The sequence below is a fragment of the Meleagris gallopavo genome, chromosome 10 (assembly GCF_905368555.1).
Source record: "Meleagris gallopavo chromosome 10, MGAL_WU_HG_1.1, whole genome shotgun sequence".
NCBI lineage: Eukaryota > Metazoa > Chordata > Aves > Galliformes > Phasianidae > Meleagris > Meleagris gallopavo.
In genome coordinates this window covers 22983936-23000908 of record NC_139413.1, presented here as the reverse complement: position 1 = coordinate 23000908, position 16973 = coordinate 22983936, and the positions used below count along the sequence as shown (strand labels likewise).

General features: G+C 38.8%; 1 protein-coding gene across 3 annotated transcripts in view; it reads left to right on the top strand.

Annotated features, from left to right (window-relative positions):
• Positions 1-13087: 13087 nt before the first annotated feature.
• BEND5 (BEN domain containing 5) overlaps positions 13088-16973 on the top strand; it is an 853353-nt gene continuing 849467 nt past the window's right edge. For 2 of the 3 annotated variants that reach the window (XM_085232377.1, XM_085232378.1), the window contains exon 1: positions 13088-13159. In XM_085232377.1, the coding sequence (XP_085088503.1) occupies positions 13117-13159 (43 nt within the window). In that variant the 5' untranslated portion in view covers positions 13088-13116. The remainder of the gene's footprint in view (positions 13160-16973) is intronic. The other variant, XM_085232376.1, reaches the window with a different exon arrangement.

The window sequence follows — 16973 nt, the reverse complement described above, 5'->3', positions numbered from 1 at the left end:
TGTCTACGCACATCTGTCTCTTCCTGAGCATCTAATTCATATTACTCCTCCCACAGTCCGCCCCATTTCTTTGTCTAATCTGAGCACCCAACAATAGGCTCCGTAGAAGTTTAGGAACCTGGGCCGAATGGAGGGGGTGTGATTTGCTAATGAGAAGTGGCTTACCTGGTTCACTGTTGAAATCATCACAGTTTGATTGTATTACGTTACGATGAATAAGAAATACTAATGTCAGTGACAAAATCTAATAGCTTCACGGGGCTATATGAGCATGAAGTTGAAATCTCCTATTCAGAGTACAGTACTCTAGATCAGTATATTGTTAATGCATACCACTTTTTAGAGTAAATACCAAATGTTGTCAGAAATAAGTATCTGTGTTGTTTTTTTTTTTGTAATAGAGGGAGAGTATAATTTTCAAGGTAAGCTTATCTTTGCAACTGACTATAAAAGCTATAAACACATAAAAGGCTTAAAAGACATCAGATACAAACTTCGATTCTTCACGTAGTCAAAACTCCTGTGCAACCAGTGTTCCAACAATGGGTATTCTTCAGGAATGCTAATAAACTATATGGCCAGATTCATTCAGGATTTTCATTTAGATCATGTTACAGTGTATTGAGGAGTGATTTTTTAAATTATAATTAGATATTGAATGTAAGGCAATGTGGTACCATAGAACAAAATTTGTTAGATGTTTTATTATTACATAAGAAAAGACTTGTAAAAATGTGGCTTCGAGACTGCAATTTCAGTTTGTTTATAATGGGAAGGTTAAGAGATTGTACTTGTGTTACAAGAAAGATGGCTGAAAATTCTTCCAGCTAAAGAAGGATTCTAGACTTCCATACCAATTTCAGATTTCAGAGGGAAACTACTTTTTATTAATCTTCTTGTCCAGCTCTATCGTAACGCATTTAGCCCATCAAGCACTGTAAGATTTAGTTAACATGTCTTCCTGATTTTTGAAAATATGCAGAGATGTGGCTCACTATAAATACTGAGCATGACATCCAGTCATCATAAGCTACTGTATAGAGAGGGGATGAAAATGATGGTGGATCCCACTGAAGATTAGCCTTAAGTCTCTTTCTGGTTTTACTTAGATTCAGAATAGTAGGAGTTGGGAGGAAGAAATAAATAAAACATTTTTTTGGAAAGCAGGTGACTATCAGAGCACTGATTTAAACCATGAAGACTCATCTCTGATCAGCCCTTTAGCTGATCAGAAGAATAGTGTTAAGAAGTGAGATTGGTTAAGAACTCTCCACGCTGCCCCCCAAGTGGCATTTATCAGAAAATTCCCGCTTTTCTTTTGACTGCTATTGCACCCTCTCTGAAGTTCTCCGCATAATTTAGTCAGTGAGTCCAACTGATTTATCACAGTCACTCAAACATGTTTTTACACCATTCATTGAATATTTCAGTACAGGTCTAATCTCATTTGGATTTATTACGATTTATCTTGGATTAAGCATTTATCTGCTAAGGATTTTGACCTATACTATGAGGTACTGATCAAGCATAGGAGTTCAGGAACTTCTAAGCACATTAGAATGAATCAGCAATGTTCTTTTTTAACACAGACTTCACACATTATCTTTTTTTTCAATCAACTTTACAACATTCATGCAGATACATTGAATGAGCATCTAATTTTCACTTAATACAGCCAGTAACCTGGAAGACTCTTAGCATGAAGTAGGAGGAAAGATGCATTTAATTAGGAGCGGCTTAAAAGATCAGGCCTCAGAGCCATGTAACTTCTTATTCACTCTCCCTTGAACAACCAGTGTAACAATTGTTTTTTTATGTACCAATTTAAATGTCTTCTTTTTGAACTGAATTTTAGCAAGTCTTCTACCCCCTTTTTCTACTTATTCTTGTTTGCCAGCCTGAAGTGGAAAAAAACAAAAACAAAGACAAAGATGAATCATATATTTATCTTAATGTTATTTTTTTCTTATTTGGATAGGTTCATACTGCTTCCTCTACTGATATACACGGTACTACACCAGTGGAAGTTGAGTGTGGTATTCTCATGTGACTAAAAGAAGTCAGCCTTTGGCTTTAGTTTGTGGCAAACCTACCAACGTATACCCAAAAAGAACTTCTAGATTTTCCCATGCTTACTAATTTTGTATATTTATCATATTTTAGAACTCACATTTTATGCGACTTTAATTGCACAAAAGTTAGAGAATTGGAGTAGCCGCTTTAATTTTGTATGTAAGCTTTTCTCATAGCTTGTCTTTTTAATTTATGATAACACAGCACAAAGAGTGCTTAAATACCTTAAGGCAGTCTTTGGTAATACTAGAAATCAGACACTGGATATGAAACTGCACAATTTAACATGTTTACACACTCTTATTAAAGGAATTAGGAAGAAAATGTATGTTTCATTTCCAGTATGCATTTCTACCGTTTGCTAAATATTGTCACATTTAGAATGTGCAGTCATGTAACAAATGACTATATTGTAGTAGTATTAGTCATGTTGAGGACTCTTCTTGCTTACTAGGGATGTACAGTATGGATGTAACTAAAGAGATGAAACCTACGATTTTAAGAAAACGCTAGCACCTGTATGTCTGAATTAATTAAATGGAATAATGGAATTTGATTGTGTTTTTCACGTGAACACTTCGTATCTCGTTTCTTTACAGCGTTGGGGTACAGCATGGTTTGCACACCTTGCCATTCCATCATGGAAGACAGATGCACTTGGTCAAGCACGGCAAACCTTGGTCAATCCATGCTGACTGCTATTCACTTTCTCTTCCTCCTTCTCCAGAAATTACATCTAAGGATGTGCGCCATTATTTTCCCAGAGAAAAGCAAATGCTGACTAGCCTATAGGTCCCCAGATTGTCCTTCTTGTCTTCACAGAATGGGATTTTGGGTGGATTTGTGTGTGATATCAGACTTCCACTTCAGAGTTAAGAGATTTGACATAGTCCATAATAATACGCTCCATATAAACCAGGATTGAAAAGTCTATAAACAGTTATTGATCTCCACATGCTACTGAGGAAATTTTCCAAGATCAGTGACAGCTTGGAATCACTGGCATTTTAAAATTATAGATCACTGCTTCACTTTTTTGGCATTAACAATCTTGCATTATGGCGATGAGCATGTTAGATGTGCATGGAAAAAAAAAAAAAAACAAAATGCTTTTAACATTTTAGCATTATTTGTTTGAGCAATATTAAAGATAGAAATTTCCTGATACAATTCAAAATAATGGTTTTGTTTATTAAAGATATACATGCATTAAAATGAAGTTAGGATAAGAAAAATGCTTGTTTGTGTGAAAAGAATATCTGCTTTCTCTACACAAACATCTCCTGAGGTTACTTTGATTCATACCTGATTATGTTAATGACTAAAACAGGTTTTTACTTCTGGTAACATTGCAGAATGCCTACAGTTATAGATGAGTAAAAATAATTTTCCATCTGCCCCAAGTCCTTGGCAGTACAACTCAGTCATTTCTTTCCCTGAAATTATTTACAATGAGGAGGATTGGTTTCAAGTCATTGTCCTTATAGACACTGTCAAAACCTCTTTGAACTTCCCTATCATTCAGGAGGAACTGTGCACTTACCTCCAAAAGGGCACATTTTACATGACAGGAAAGGGTGTGTTTATAATGTGTTAACATGTTATGTGTTAGCTGTTAGTACATGCTGAAATCACCTCTTCGTTGTTGATGACGTTTGGAAATCCTGAGCTTGTTCCACGCTGCCTGAGGTAGGAAGGACCTAATGCTGTTCCCACAAGGATCCTTCCAGCTGGTGAAGTATTTGCTCTGATGCATTCTGAAGGACATTACATATGCCTTGGCTGGAAAGGTGATGATTTCTATGTATTGGCTGAGAGAAATGAGAAAAGTAAACAATGGGAGTGCTAGTTTCATAATTTACTGTATTAGATTCCTGCACCACAAAAACACATTTTAGATATGTTTTAAGAATTTGACTAATAAGATTAGTTGGCTAGTAATATTTTAAGGGAAATGCAATAGAAAATGTTAAATCTGAATTCGTAAAGAGGAAGCAAGCATTGCAAATGATAGGCAGCTTTGAACTAAGAACTTTGAATACAGACTCAAATTGTCTAAGATACAACTGGGCTTGCTTTATTTCTATGACAGCATCAGTTCATCCACTGTCTCTCATGGCATGATATATGCAAAGGTTTGTTTTGCTATCTCATTTTCTTTTAGGGAAAGAATTGTGATCACTTATCTAGCATTAGGAGTACAGAGACTTTCAAATTTCTCTTAAAATATGTGGTATTGCAAACAACGGATATAAAATGAGATTCACACACATAGCTTTGCTCGTGGCCAAGAACTGTGTTGCAATATGCCGGAAATCCAAACATCCTCCTACTCCCAGAGCCTTGCTGACAGATCTGCAACAACTTCTTTCTCTTGGAAAAGCTACATACAGAATCAGAATAAGAAATAGAGAAGCACGCTTATTCTGAGAAACTAATCTAATCTATAAAATGAAGGCTAAAGATTCCTTATCAATATGAAAATTGCATTATTTTTGAAAATTCTACACTGTCAGGTAACAGATTATCTAACCCCCCCGAAAAAAAACCACAAAGAGTAAACCTTGTCATTCCTGAAACAGCAACAACAGCAACCCTTAGGATTAGTGTCATTGTTTTCTTATGTAGGCATTTAGACTGACAAATCATTTGGTTCCTGCGTAAGTACAGGGGTGTGCATTAATGGAACTTGATACAGAAATAGAACCTTAGTTCAGCAGATCCTCCTTTGTAGAAAAACCAATTAAAAAGCAAACACAAGGGAATAGAAAAACAAGTAACTTTTATAGGAACGTATTTTTTAAACAGAGCATACTTTGCAAGAAGTGCTCTATTAGATACTACATATTTTAATTAGCTGTTTAGAAAATCAAGTTGACAGTGTCCTTTAATTAGTAGACGTTGACTTATTCCACATGTATTATGGCATAGTGAATCTTATTAAGATAAATGTTTCTCTCTGAAGAAACGAAAAAAAAATCCACTATCATTTGTTTGCCTACCAGATTGCTCGCCATCAATATGTCTGCTACTTAAAATGATGAATTTTAGTCACATATTTAATTAGCTAATAGCTGATCTCACTGTAGGGTCTTGATCCTCCTTACATGTATTCTTTCATCCTCAAAAAGTCTCTGGTTATATCTTGTTTTTGAAGTTTTCTTTTGAAATTGTCCTTGCTACTTTCAGACTTCAAATGCAGCAAATTAAATTAATAAAAGTAAAAATTATTGTGAAAACATTTAAGGTTTTGAGTACAGTTGTATATCTACTGTTCATTATAACGCATTGCTAGAGGCTATGGATTTTAAAAACATTTAAAAATGTTTGTTTTTCCACTTGGATTGCTTCAGATACTTGGTCTGAGAGAAAATTATGTGTGCTTTTAAACGCTATTCGCTTATTTAAGGTTTCTGTACATTTGCACATCGCTGCTCAGTATGCAGCCTTCTCGTAGAATTTGTGTTGTTTGATGGCAACAGTTGGACAGTTGGACAGTGAATGTACTTGATTCTATTCCGGGTCAAGATAACTGTTTAAAACAAAAAGATGTCTTAATTGTGTTCATGGACATCATTGGTTTGGAAGAGAACTCTTTGGGAGATACTTTGTTATTAGCTGTTCATGGCATATGACAAATGGTACTTCTCAGTCCCCTCTAATAGAGCAACATTCAAGGAGAGTGCTTACTGAAGTGGGAGCCTATGTCTGGCCTCCAAACCTGTGTTTTTCTTTACGAGGTGCAGTGATGTATCATGCCACCAGTACCAAGAGGACAAGCAAGAAGAAAACTTCTTTGTTACAGGGATTGCGTTTGGACAGGCTATAGTGACAGGTGTGGTGCTGCCAGAGAGGACCAGTGCCAGAGATGGTGGTGCAATTTGGAGCTTTCCTGTGAATAACCTGGAGGCAGACTAGGGGGCTTAGGGAAATGTTGGCTGCCATCACTTATTAAAGTTCTGAAGAAGCTCTGCGAGATGGATTTGTCAATGAACTTGTAGCTACATGGACTTGTCTGCACCTGCCATTCAACTGGCTTTAGCTGAACTATTTGTCTATATATATGCACAAAATATCTGTCTTACTTGTAAATAAATTTTCTTTAAAAGGAAACTTCAAAATGCTATATGGTTATTGATATGAGTCCTTCACAAACCAGATATTCCTCACAGGCAGATGACTCAATATCAGAGAATTTGTTCTGTGAGAGCAAAGGGTATGAAGGAGCACCTAATGGGTGGACTATTGTGTATGAATACAGTGTGATATTTATTAGGCTGTTTTTGCTGCTTTCAGCTTCCTCACAAACACTGAACAGTAATCTAGCTTCTCTATAGAAAACTGACTATATTACTTAAAGAAAATTATTGTTTGACCTCTGGAGCATGTTATTACTAAGAGAAGGCCATAACTGACTCTTTGGATAGACAGTTATTTGTTCTTCCTGTTGTCCTATAACAGCGTGGATTATAAACCTTATATCCTAGTCATGCAGGCAAAACAGCTACTCTAGCCCTGCTGTTTAATTAGTTTTTGCAATTGGACATTGTTTATATCTCAATAAATGTTGCCTGAGTAAAGACTTCCCCTCACCCAAATATACTAGATGTTTTTTTTCTGTGAAGGTCTGAAGTAAGTAGCATCTATTCTCATGTTTGTTTTCAATCCTGCCTATTGTGTAAATCTCTGTAGGTGTGCAATGCTAGGCTGGGATATTTTACTAACATTTCTATCACTTTTTGCTTCACTGAATGGAGCAGTTCTCTTTAAACATTCTTGCTTACTGTAAATCTCAGGTCTACCCCCACAAACATCAGGACCATATGTACCCATCCAGGCCTGAAACTTGGGAAACCAGATCAGTTCATTGCCCTAGAGTGGGCTTTTCAAATGATGTAATAACTGGCAAAGCATAATTGTTCTTGCTGTTCACTGTAGAGTGTGAAAACAAGCGTAAGGCAAGCAAGGACCTTGATGGCTGAGTCTCACTGATCTAAAGCCCACACATCAACCTAACTACCAAAGGCTATCTACATGCACCCTTTGAATTCACTCCTTTGATACATTTAAAATATATTTTTTTAAAAAAGCCCACGAGTGCTCACTTCTGTCATAGGCTGATTTTACCTCTCTCATCTTTCCAGAGATACAGTACCTACATTAAAAGATTTTTACTCCTGTGGATACTAAAAATGATTAAAAGATACAAGAGAATTGCAGAGTATATAGAATCTTAACATACAATGCTTAAAATATGCCTGCAAATATAAGTATAGGGAACAGTCTGGAAAATAATAATACATACAGATTCATGAAAAGTAATATTTATTAAATATTTTCCAATAAATATATTAAAACATCACACAATCATACATTTCAGTTTGAAGCAGCCAGCAGGACTGTCAGAGTCAGGTTAACTCCCTGGAAACATCAACAAAGTACCAGGGTATAACACATTGCACATTAGGTTTGAATGTTCCTCAGCTGTCCTCATCCACACATTCAGACACCAAGATATCTGACTCAGCCCTTCATCTTTCCCAGATAAAATGCATTTTTCTTGTGAAACATGTAAACCTTTCCAATGGGAACTTAAAAATGAAGGTTCTTAATTTCCCCAAAATAATTTTAAAAAATTGATCTCGTAATAATGAGGGTTTGCTCCTCTCCTTGGGTCACATTTATTTTTCCATTCTGCACCCAGTTGTCTGACCCTGACCTTTCCCCTGGGGTTCTTTCCTTTCCTCACCAATTGCAAGGCATAAGCTCATACTGGCAACCAACCTCTTTCCAACAAATCATAGAATCACAGAATCCTTGGTGTTGGAAGGAACCCTTAAAGATCATCCAGTCCAACTCCCCTGCAACGAACAGGGACACCACAGCTAGATCAGGTTGCCCAGAGCCTGATCCAGACTTGCCTTAAAAGTCTCCAGGGATGGGGCATCCTGGGGTCACAGATTGCTCACCTGTGCTCAGTATGGTTGTAATGTACTCACTGGATTCCTTAGGCCAGTGTTTTCTCTGTGTAATTACACAATACTGATACACATCCATGAGGACAATCATTAGGGCCCGGTAGTTCAAAAATATCCGTAAAATGTAAACTTAAAAAAAATATTTTCAGGAGTGAAATGAGATAGTGCTTCGATTGCATGGGCACAAATTGATCCAACTTTTGTGATCATGATGTCTCAGGTCTCATATCAGTTATCTCAGCATAACTTTTTGATTATTTCTGAAGTCATGCACGAAATGAGGGGAGACACAGTCTGACCTTTCCAGACTTGCTGCATTTTAATTTTTCTTATGCTTAGAAATAATTCAGAAGAACCCAAGAGGTAATATTATTTTTGTATAGAACATCTTAAGATATACTAGGCATGTTCAGAATACATTAAAGATACTGTCCTGACCCAAGAAATTTACAATCTGCTTTTATGTATTACATAACTAATGAGAGAAATAAATGCTAGAGGAATGGAAAGAGTGGAATGAGTTTACAATAATAAGATTATAACATTTCTCCAATATATGCATGTTTTAAAATTCACTTCAATTTTGCTACCTCAGTATAGGCTTTGATTTTCATTTTGGCTCTTTATCAGATTACATTTTCTCTCTGAATCTACCAGACCATAACATCCTGGCTAAAAACTCAAGCCAGACTATTTTCTTTTTTTAAATTTTGTTATATGTTTTATTTTATTTGGATTGTATCTCCTCTGCTCTGCCTTCACAGCCAATGTTGGTGGCCTGTTTCTAAACCTTATAGCCTTTGCTCTGACCAAAGCCAAACAAAGTTGAAGTACCTGCATTGCGTGTACTCAAATTCATGCACTACTTCTTCTGGTGGGGTGGGGGGAAAAAAAAAAAAGATTATATGATTTCTATATAATTGCACTTAGATTTTTATATCTCCACTTTGAAAAACGTTATTGTACCATACACCATATGTGAGGTGCTTGAAATGCATGCACAACCTGTGCATTAATATTCTAAATTTCCATTCTCATCCAGCCTTAACAGCCATTTAAAAACAATTTGTGAAAAACCAGTAATGCCCTTTTTTGGCTTCTTTTTTGCTATGTATAAAAACGTTTTTTTTTTTCTTTTTCAACTTGCCAATTTTTTAAACACTCTGAAATTATCAGGATTGTAAAATTGAGTTTTTATTGATTTTTCTGGAAGATATTTGAGATTTCAACGGGTATGTATTGACTGCAGCCACCTCTAGTTGAATCAGAAGGACTGAATGCACAATGCAAGTCAATCCATCTTTGACATATTTGAATTATCTTCATGTTAAGAAAAAAAGGTGTGATTAGAAACAATTTTTCCTGTATTTGCTTTTGTGGCGTTATGTTGTCTCACATTCTTTTGTAGCCATATAATACTGTGGACTGTGGCAAAAGATAAACAAAACAATAGAAAATCTAACATTTTAAATACAAGAAAGATTGAAAAAATAGCATACTCCTCAAGTCCCTATAGACTATAAATAAACAGAAAGATAGCACAAATCCATATTTAGAAAAATAATTTCTTCCTCGATATTTAGAACGGGGTTGTCAGTCACATTAATTTTTATGTAAATTTGTCTAAGCTGATGAATCATAACTGAATAATTGCCTAATCTTCCTGGTTTTGGCCAGTATTTCCATTTGTATTTCTATTACTGCGGTTTATTTTTATTTGTTTATATAATGCTTCTTAAGAGTCCACTCTGGGAACCCATATCTAACACAGCAAAAAGACAGCGCCTGCTTCAAGTCACTTTCAGTCCGCACAAGTTAATGCCAGAGACAGACAAAGATCAGAATAAGACAACACTAGTCACACTGACAGACAGTAATCTTGGCACACAGCTGACTATTTATTATCATTTCTTCAGTAGACATCACAGCATAGGAGATTTTTAGGGAGGGATTTGAAGGAGAAAAATTAGGTGAGTGGGAGTGAGAAGCAGCAGTGAGGGAAAGCAAGAAGGTGCTGGTTTGAAAATGTAACAAGTAGAGTTATTACTGAATGAAATGTGTGGGGGGAAGACGTTGATTTCTCTATAGGATATTAAAAGATGATAGGGTGGGAATAAGCTGTGAAGAGCCATAAAAGTGAAGTAGCTCTTGCTTGCTAAGATATTGAAGGAGGGATGCAATAAAATAAAGAATATGGCTGAAATAATAAATGTGAAGATAACCAAGGAGATAGCATTTTGCTGTAGTATTCTGTTACTCCCTGTTGTTTCATGATGTCCAAAATTAGATTATTAGCTTTGGAAGGGAAGGGACCAAAGACATCTTTATACTAAAGAGCACCCTAACATCTTTTCACATGCTCTAAAAATGCATAAATAAAAATGAACGAGTGTTTCTCCTGATCATTCTTTCCCTCATTTTTCAGTCCTCATTCTTTAGGTTTACACCATTCAGGTATCTTTCCCTTTTCAAAAGAACTTTCTATATGAACTTTCCAGTTCTTCTCTCAAGTCAAATTAGCTTACTGTTTTTGGAAAGACTGCATATCATCTATATTTAACATCATTTCAGCTTGGTGAGGTGACTATAACATAGCATTAAACTCAGACTAAAAAAAACTTGAGCGTGGCATTTCTAGGTTTTTCAAGTGTGTTAACTCAGAAAAGCTAATTTGACTGAAAAAAAAAATAAGTGCTTTCCCCAGATATCTCTTATTTCAATACACCTACAAATATGTGAGTTACTGGCAGCTGGAGGCAGAAGGCCTTTGGATTAGTATTTGTGGTCACCATAGAAGTGAGTCTCTCAGAGAAATGTGAATAAAGAGAAGGTCATACCAAGAACTGATTTGGAAGGTTTCTCCACAGGCACTTAATTCTTAGAAATTTACGGATGAAAAATGCTATCTGACTATTAATAGCTAGGAATGAAATATGGATGAGGGGACACTAAAGCTGGAATAGCAAGTAGAACAAAGGGGATAGGGGACTTGGGGACGTAAGAAACCAGACAAGAGCTGCAGACTTGGACAGAACTATGTAAGACCTAGATAAAAAAGGAAAGTTTAGATAAAAGAATGAAGAGCTGAATGTTATGAGAAAGTATTTTAAGAAGGACTGGGACATGGCTACCAGGGAACCTTAAATAAAAGAAGTTATACAGACAGGATAAAAGATGAGCAAAAACAGAAAAGTTGCCCTAGCTACTGATATTGATATGGTCAACTTTGCAGGGAGAAAGCCAGAGTTGATAACAGTCTAGAAAAATAAAAAGGAAAAGCAGTCAGGTTAGGTCTGTAGCAGGCAGGAGGTACAGTAATGCGTGGAGAGAGTTTCCAGGGGAGAATGTAAAGTACATTAAAAACTTGAATTAGTGCTAATAACATTTCCAAATGAATACACAGAACATTTGATATAAGCAGTCATCAATGAGGCCTGAATGGACAGAAGATAATACATGCAGCATAATCTGCAGTGAGGTCTCCCAGGATCATTTGCCAAGCAACAAACAAGGCCTGGGAGATTTTCTAGTCCAGGGAAATGGTGTGAATGGAGCGCATGGGGTGGAGTGCTCACCATAGTTCATTGTCAGCAGAGAGACAAACCAGCCTTTGCAGTGTCCTAGTTACCACATGTAGTTTACGAAGGTTGAAGAAGTGTAGACATTGTTTTCTCCAGAGCTTGAATCTAGATGTCCCTTGATGGCTTTTAAGTGCTGGCACAAAGCAAAGGACAATATCCACGTTCCAACAGGACTTCTAACCTCATCAGAAAACCCCCTTGGTGAACTATTTTAGACATATATTTCAGTCACTGAAACAGGAATGTGGCTGTGTTTGAAAACTTGTGGCCGTGGCTGTGGTACAGAAATATGTTGAGAATGAAGAGAAAAATAACCAGAACAGTATGAACTCAAGGAAGAATCAACAAGGCTGCAAGAGCCAAGGAAAAACACAACAAAGAGGAGGTAATAGATCCTACAGAAAAATCTAGCTGTGTAGAACTATGTGAGTCTTGTTATCAGGTGTTGCAGTGGAGCAGAAAATACACATAGAAGATAGGAAAACAGAGAGATGGAGAAAGGTACAGTTTCACTTGCCTTGATTTTCAGACTTGGAGTGTTTCAGTAACAGATCACTGGTCTCTGTGGTAACATTAATTTATTAGCTGTAAGTAACCAAACACATAAATGTTTATGTAGCCATAAACAGTCCTGCCCATTTCCATTGCTTAGCATTGCACACACACTTCCCATTTTAGTTAGCCACTCAGTTTGGAGTGTGTTCATCCCTCGTGTCTGTCCATGGATGCAAATACAAGTGACTGAAGGATCTGTGCCCACACTTGTGACGCTGCCTGCACCGAGGACACATGATGAAGGTTTTGTCTCAGGCTTGCATTAGCGAGACACGCACGGTCAGACCCAGCACTCCGTGTCGTTGAGGAAACACACATGTAATTATCCCCTCTGCACCACACAACTCACTGCTGTATTTGCCACATGCTGGGTGTCACCCAGCGGGCCTGCAGCACACGTAGGAGCCCTCTCGTCCCCAGGAAGCCTGACTGTGTTTGCCATATGGTCGCACTCACCTGCTAGGGCGAGAGACAGACGGGCAACACACACACTCATAATGAAGCCCCCCACTGGGCTGCCCTAAAAAACGAGGGAAAAAAATGGCCGTAACTGCTGTCTAATCAGAGCGCCGTGAGGGCTGTGCGGTAGGGCGGGATGGTGGCACACCTCTGCCCGCGGCCCGGCCCCTCGCGCGCGGCCGCCACGTTCGCCAGCCTGGGAGACAGCGGCAGCGGCAGCGGCAGCCCAGCGATTGCGGCCCGCTCTCGGGCTGGCTGCGCGCCGGGATGGCTTTTGCAGGGCGGGGGGCTCTGTCAGCGCGATGCTCCTCCACACCCCTCACCTCCCCTCCTTTCCGTTCCCGCCGCGCCACGGCGGCTGCGCGCGGTCCGAGGGAGAGCGCGGGGCTCCCCGGCGGTGACGTGCGTTGCTATGGCGACGGCCAGGCAGCGTCTCGCGCCGTGGGGGGGGGGGAAGGGGGGCTGAGGGGATGACAACAAATATGGCGGAGAGGAGCAGGACGGCAGAGACGGGTCAGTGCCAGCCGCAGGCGCCTGGGCGGGGGGAGAGGGGAAGAGACCCCATCTCCAGGGGATGAAGGCGAGGGGCTTCCAGCAGGGAGGAGAAAGCATGCCTCGCTTGGAGTGAAGGGAACGGAGCTCTTCTCGCCGGGGAAAGGGAGGGAAGCTCTGAGGTGCAGAAGGGGCCCGAAGCAGGGAGAGAGCTCCTTGCACGGGGAGCTGCGAGGAGGGGCAAGTCCCATTCCCAGAGGGACGTCTTCCAGGGGCGAGGTGGCCGTGGGGTAGGGAATGAGGAAGGGCTGCTCAGGACCCGTGCGGGGACTGCTCCGGCTGCGGGGCTCTGCGGGGCGATCAGCGCCGCGCACGGGGACGGAGCGCTGTGGTGAGGAGGAGAGCAAAGACTGGCGGGAGGGAGCACCTCACACGAGAAACCTTTCCCTGCTTTTCCTAGAATGGAAAGTAAATGATACGTGAAGGCTGAGGGTTGGAACTGAAGCCGCACCACGGTGCTGCCGGCTCTGGGCTGACCTGCAGGTGCTGCCTGTCCTGTCCCTGGGTCTGTAAGGAGGGCTTCGCTTATGGCACCTGCAGCGCTGTCAGGGGCTCCAGCCGATGGCTGAAGTGGGATTGTCCCTTCCGACCCTGCTGGTGATAGCTCTGGCTGTGTGTGCGAAGATAAGTTTGTAGGTGAAACTCAAGTTCTGGGCTTCTTCACGTGTGGTATGGATTGTCTAGGTACAGGGCTCTCTCCTATTGTAACAACACAGCGAAGGTCTTTTCCATCTCACAAAAGCTCCCAAACTAACTTATGAAAATTTATCAACTGTGAGGATGAAACAAAGGTGGTGACAGCTTTTTTGAGTATTTAATACCCCACAACATCATACATGTGAATTTACTAGATTCCTGGACCAAAAGCTCATTTTTGTTGCCTGCTGTGCATGTGCTTTTCTCCCCCAGAAGTGGCTCCACGTGTGTGGAAGATGCATTATCCGTAGAACTGACTTTGGATTTTTGGACCACTCAAGGTGAAATAAAGTGAAAAATATGCGAAATGCTCTTGTCCTCTGAAAAACAAAACCACAAGGGCTGTATCTGAATTGATTGGCCTAAGGTTCTTGAACTCGCAGTCTGTTTCAAGCCTACACTTTATGAACCTCTGAAACCGTGTTGAGAAGTTTCTTATATATTAAGCTTTCCATGGAGCAGGTGATTTGTTTCATCTGCTGTACAGCACTGTACTAAACACAGCTGATCAACTCTGGCTGCACCATGGAATGGAACGCATCTCCAGTGGTCATTTGACTTTGTCAGCTTCTCTGCAAACTTCATCCACCTCTGCGTATGTGCTTGCCAGTAACTTTCTATACAACATGGTAGAACTTGCTCACTATTTCTGGATTACTGCATAAAGTAACTTTTACATTGTGTTTTCTGCTATATTCTTTAAATCTGTATCTTTACAATATTTGGTTTTTGTTTTTTACTCTGTCATGTCCATTTCAGCTGGGTAATCCATCATTTTCTTATAAATGCACTGGTTCCACGAGCTTGTGCTGAGATCAAGTTTTGTTGCATGTTCCAGATACATGTTCATTTCAATTTTTCAGTGCCTGTCTGGCCATTTTCTAACTCTAATTTGCAGGCCCCTTCCTGTCTGGATTACTAGTTGAGTAATTTAAATGCAAAAAGTCACAAAAATAGGAAAAAGAAGTCCCAATATTTTCATGGGGCCTGAGGAATCTGAATAAAACAAACTTGTGGTCTTGGCCTATTTATTTAGAGAGGACATAAAAGGTAGGCTCTAGAAGTGTCTGTCTCCCGCCACACCTAGTATAGGTTTCTGACACTGATGTCATATATTGCAGGTAGGGAATACTCTTTTTGATGGCACATCCTACTTCCTATGTCATCATGCTCTGTCAGATTTGGGACATTCTTGAGGAGATCTGAGTCTTGCTCTGGAACCTGTGTGCATTTTTACACACATTCAAATATTTCTGTGTGGTTGGATTGGATTATCTTTGAGGTCTTTTCCAACCTTGGTGATTCTATGAATCCAAGATTCTACGGTTTGCAGGGAGAACAAAGCTATCAAAGGACAACATTGTTCAAACTATGTAAGTTGATTTAGCCAGTGTGACTGTTACACTTGCTGTTACTTTTTTTTTTTTGCAAATGTTTCTGTTCCTGAGTCAGAAGATACAAATTATAGCTGTCTTATCTTCTCTTCTTGAAATATTGTTAGTTTTAATTTTCAAATGAGAAAACTGCAGGACAGGAAGACTGAAGGTAATTTACCCATGCTTTACAGCAACACAGATCACTTGTTATGGAAGTGCTATTATTTTCCTTGTTTTCTTACACACATCTGAGGTGTTTTTAACCTGCCTAAATTTAGTTTTGAAATAAGCTGTGTCAAGAGGTTCTGTATATCAATTTTTGGTAAACATTATGGAAAACATACCTTTTATCATGTAAGAATTTTGTATTTCAGTTTTATTTGTATTTCCTTATTCTTTTGTCATAGGAAATTAAATATTAATTGTTCATGCACTGATCATTGTAGTTATTGTTTCTTTATAAAAACTTTTAATATTTTAATTCTTTTTTTCATGTAGAATATTTTTGTTTCTGTAGTAGATTTTGCACATTTGTAAGCCTTTTCTATTTTTTTTTTCTCATAAGGAAGATGAGGACACTCAACTTTCTATGAAGTACAAAAGAAAGACTGCCATCAACCCTTCTTACACTGTCATACTTAGCATTATTTTTTAGATCACAGCTTAAGCCAATCTATGTGTTTTAAATGAGATTGAGATTTAATACAGAGGGTAGATTACTTCACATCTGTCTACTGCAGTATTCATATTCTGCATATTCTGCTACTGGGCACCCTGGATTAGGCAGACATTTGTTCTAATCCGTTCAAATAGTTCCTGTGTTCTGATGTTTGGTTACAGTGCTGCAAAGCAACTACTTTTGGCGGCTGGTTCCTCTGAACTTCTCAGATCAGCTTTCTACAATCAGCCGTAAGTTTGTCAGCTTCTGTGTTTAGGTTCTCCATGTCACAAGTTTGGGATAAAGTCTGCAAGAGAATGAAAAGTATTAAGACTAATGAGTTACTTCCAGGTGCTTCTTGGTTTGCCTTCTTGGTGTTCTGCTCAATGGCCCTTGATGTCTCACACCTGTAGAAACATGGGATGCAGCAAGATAACCAGTTCAGTTGAGTTTCTTCAAAAATCAGGTCAACATCATTCTTACAATTCAAACATGACCTTATTAATTGTCAAAGGAAGTTTCAAGAACAGGTCTGAGTGAGTCCAGACTGCCTGAACTTGCTTATTTTTTAACCTGTAAACCAACTTCTATCAATGTTTACATAATCATTTCATCTTTCTCATAAATTGAACATGAAGATCAAATGAAAGTATTTATCTGACTTTAATGTGACAGTGCTGAGTTGCTGTTTTGAAGCAGAGCTTTTTACTATTCAAAAAATGTTTGATCAGGTATGGTATGAACGCATTCTAGTATGAAGAACTTCCTGCCATCTTTTAGGTGGCATTAGTTGTTAAATAAAGAGCTGAATTAACTAAGACAACCAGTTCTATAGTCAATTTTTTTTTCTTTAAATATAAGCCTTATGGGAAACAGAACTCTCATCCTTTAGCTTTGTCATGAAGAAATTTAAAATAGGGTAAATTACCTATTTTAACACTAGTACTTGTAGTCTTGGTCTTTAAAATAACGCCAAATGTCACTGGTATTTCTGCTCTCCTAGGCAAATTTAATTTCTTAAATTGAGTTAGGCTTTCTTAAATTC